At 33.8% G+C, this 3027-nt stretch overlaps 1 protein-coding gene across 1 annotated transcript; it reads right to left on the bottom strand.

The window, feature by feature from the left end:
• Window positions 1-996: 996 nt before the first annotated feature.
• LOC132172678 (protein RALF-like 33) lies at window positions 997-1444 on the bottom strand. Its single transcript, XM_059584219.1, has one exon. The coding sequence runs from the start codon at window positions 1442-1444 to the stop codon at window positions 1082-1084; it is 363 nt and encodes a 120-aa protein (XP_059440202.1). The 3' UTR covers window positions 997-1081.
• Window positions 1445-3027: the final 1583 nt, after the last annotated feature.

Here is a 3027-nt window from a genome sequence, read left to right as displayed (position 1 = left end):
AGACTTAGATGAAGCGAAGAAAGAGGAAGGTTCTGCATAAAGTTAACAAAGTGCATGTTTTACATTTGAGTTGATGAGCTTGATTTGAAGCCCGCTTTATGTCTATGATTAGGTCTGAGAAACAAATACTGCTCTTACATGGCATATGAGTGCCCCCTTTGTCGTCTTTAGTTAATGTTTTGCTGTTTTCCTTCCATAAATACAGTACCGAAATGTTTTGGTTTTGTTTTTGTGATTAAAATAGGGAAGTCATGAATATGAGAATCAATGCAGGTGGATCTGTTCCTCAGTCTGACCCAACTTGGGCATTATTATAGTTTAAAGTTTGATATATGACATCTCAAAACCATCTGCAAAGCTCTTGTTCATTGATTATGTTAGTTTATGATTGTTAAATCACGTCAGGGGCTAGCAGCTGGGAATCATAACTTTGAGAATCGACAAAATATAAAAAATATTAGCCGACTCTTAACCTTCTTTTGGAACATTTATAAGAAAATTTTGAACCTTTATAACCGAAGTTCTTGCCACAAAAAACTCCGGTGGATCTCCATGAGAACCATCACGAGTTCCTTGTACATAAACCCCCCTTTCCCCCTCCCAAGAAAAAGGCTGCAAAAGATTAGTTTAGTGGTTGCAATTGCAAAACAACTGCCTTGAAAAATAGCAACTTAAATTGCAATTAGCCGGTTAGCATTTAATAAAATTATAGTTTAACCTTTAAAATTGCAATCGGTTTAACTTGAATTTTTCATACTTTCGATCGACTATATACCTTTCATAATTTTCTTTTAAAAACGCATTTTTACTTGGGAAATCACTGGCCAAAGGACCCAAATAAAAAAAAAAATATATATGATAAGAAAAGAAAAAGGGAATATAAAAGAACAGTAACATAATCATCCTTCTATTAAAGTCGTAGAAAATTATATAAGACAAAGCACCCTACATAACCACAGAGGAATCACACTTTTGATGTAACTAAATAGTAAATACCCATTTTTATTACAATCATATATTACAAATGGGTAGAAACCAAACTAATAAAGGACCGAAAAAAAAAGAAAAAAAAGAAAAAGGCTTAGCTTCGGCAACGAGTGATGGAACTGCAACCACGGCTGTAGGGGTTAGCCTGTGCACCCGGCTGGCAGTTGTAGTAGGAGGCACCCCTGAGAGAGCATGGCACGGTGTTCCGCTGCAGCGCCCCGTAGCTTACGTACTGTGTGGTGGCCAAGATCCGGCGGTTGATCTCAGAATCCATCTCAAACTCATCATCCCCTGCACCCATGCACTCAGCAATGGAACCTTGACAGTGGTGCCTCGTCGGCACCCACCTCAAGCTCTGCTCCAAGCTCGCCTCAGCAACGGTGGCCCTGGAGGAGATCATCAGAGCTGCCATGAACAAGGAGAAGGCCAAGAGCATAGAGAAAGAAGAGCTACCCATCGTTCTTGTTTTTCAGTTTTTACATTTGTTTATATGTATATATATACATTGTATGAGACTTGGGACTAGAGCGGGTGGCAATCTAAACTAGTTTGCTTCTAAAAAAATGGCATTCAACTTGTCAATATTTACGGAAATGCCACTCTTGAAATTAAGATTGGCAAGAAAGCCTAATAATTAATTGATTTGGTAATTTGCTCACAACCATTATTATGATCATAAGATATTAAAAATAAGGTCCGAAACAAATAAAACATTAGAATTAATAATGTTGTAGTTAGGGTGGAAATTAGAATCCAAGGACGTTGAAGTTCATTAGCGTCCTTTTAAAGGTTGGGATAATATATATATATTCCATTTATAATAAAAGCTATAGCATCTCAAATATATATATATATATATATATATATATATATATAATGCTAATCAGCCTGTAGATGAGTATGAGTAATTAAACAAAACCACTTTGAGGCCTTCTGTCAACCTACCTAATTAAGACGCATAAAATATATATGAACAATAATAAAGTGGCAGTTGTGTAATTAAATGGACGATAATGGGTTCATGTGTAAGCGGATCTTGGAGGGATTGAGTTTGACTACTTGGGGGGGATCAAGAATCAGACCGTGTTCTAGCATGGCTGTCCCAATCCTGGATTCCTTAATAATAATAATAATAATAATAATAAAGAAAGAAAATAAAAAATAAATTTAGTTGACATAGGTGCATAATAATATGTTTGTGAGAGAGAAAGGTCATTGCTTGAATGACTCTTTGAAGAGAGTTCAAATATGTTGTGATTTACGTAAAGAAAGCTGGATTCTTGAGACTCTGTCGTCTCTGTGGCTTCTTCAAAACCTACCCAGAAAATGATATAAACTATTGCCCGAAATTGATTGATTTGTTCAGCTTCAAACCATTTAATTAACCATTTTGTGTACCTATAATTTATATGCAATTTGTATCGTTTACACAATCCTTTCCATCAAACCGAGTTTGACCACCTTTTTTTCCTTCTTATTATTATTTTTTAATATAATGTTTTTTAAATTTGTTTTTTTATAAAAATAAAAAATAAAACTGTAATTTTATAATAGTCATGCACGATTGATTTTGACATAAATCTATTAGTGCATCTAGCAATTTCTGTCAAACAGCTGATGATGATATGAACCATTTTGAATAACTAGTTTTAATTTCCTCATTAGTTTTGTACTTTTGATATTCTAGCAACGTCAAACCCCCAAAATTAAAACTAATAAGTAATGTTTCTTTTATTTTTATTGTGTCGGCCATTCCTTGGACCCTTTTTTTTTTTTTTTTTTTTTAAAAAAAATTATAATTATATAAATAATTTGATAAGATACTATGAATAGCGTATGAATTTGACTTGTATGCAATAATATTTTTTTTTTTTTTAAAAAAAAGAATGCAAGTTTGATACAAAAGTCGTGAAGTGCGATAATATATTTAGAAGCATGTGCCTCAGAATTGCATCTTGATCTTCTTGCTAGCTAGGACCTCACAGTTGTGTATTCCAGTCACGTCCTTTTAGTTTTTGGTAAGTTCTAAACATCAATTAC

This window comes from Corylus avellana, chromosome ca2 (genome assembly GCF_901000735.1).
Source record: "Corylus avellana chromosome ca2, CavTom2PMs-1.0".
NCBI classification, from domain to species: domain Eukaryota; kingdom Viridiplantae; phylum Streptophyta; class Magnoliopsida; order Fagales; family Betulaceae; genus Corylus; species Corylus avellana.
Note: the sequence above shows the minus strand (reverse complement) of the source record. Positions and strands in the feature narration are given on the sequence as shown.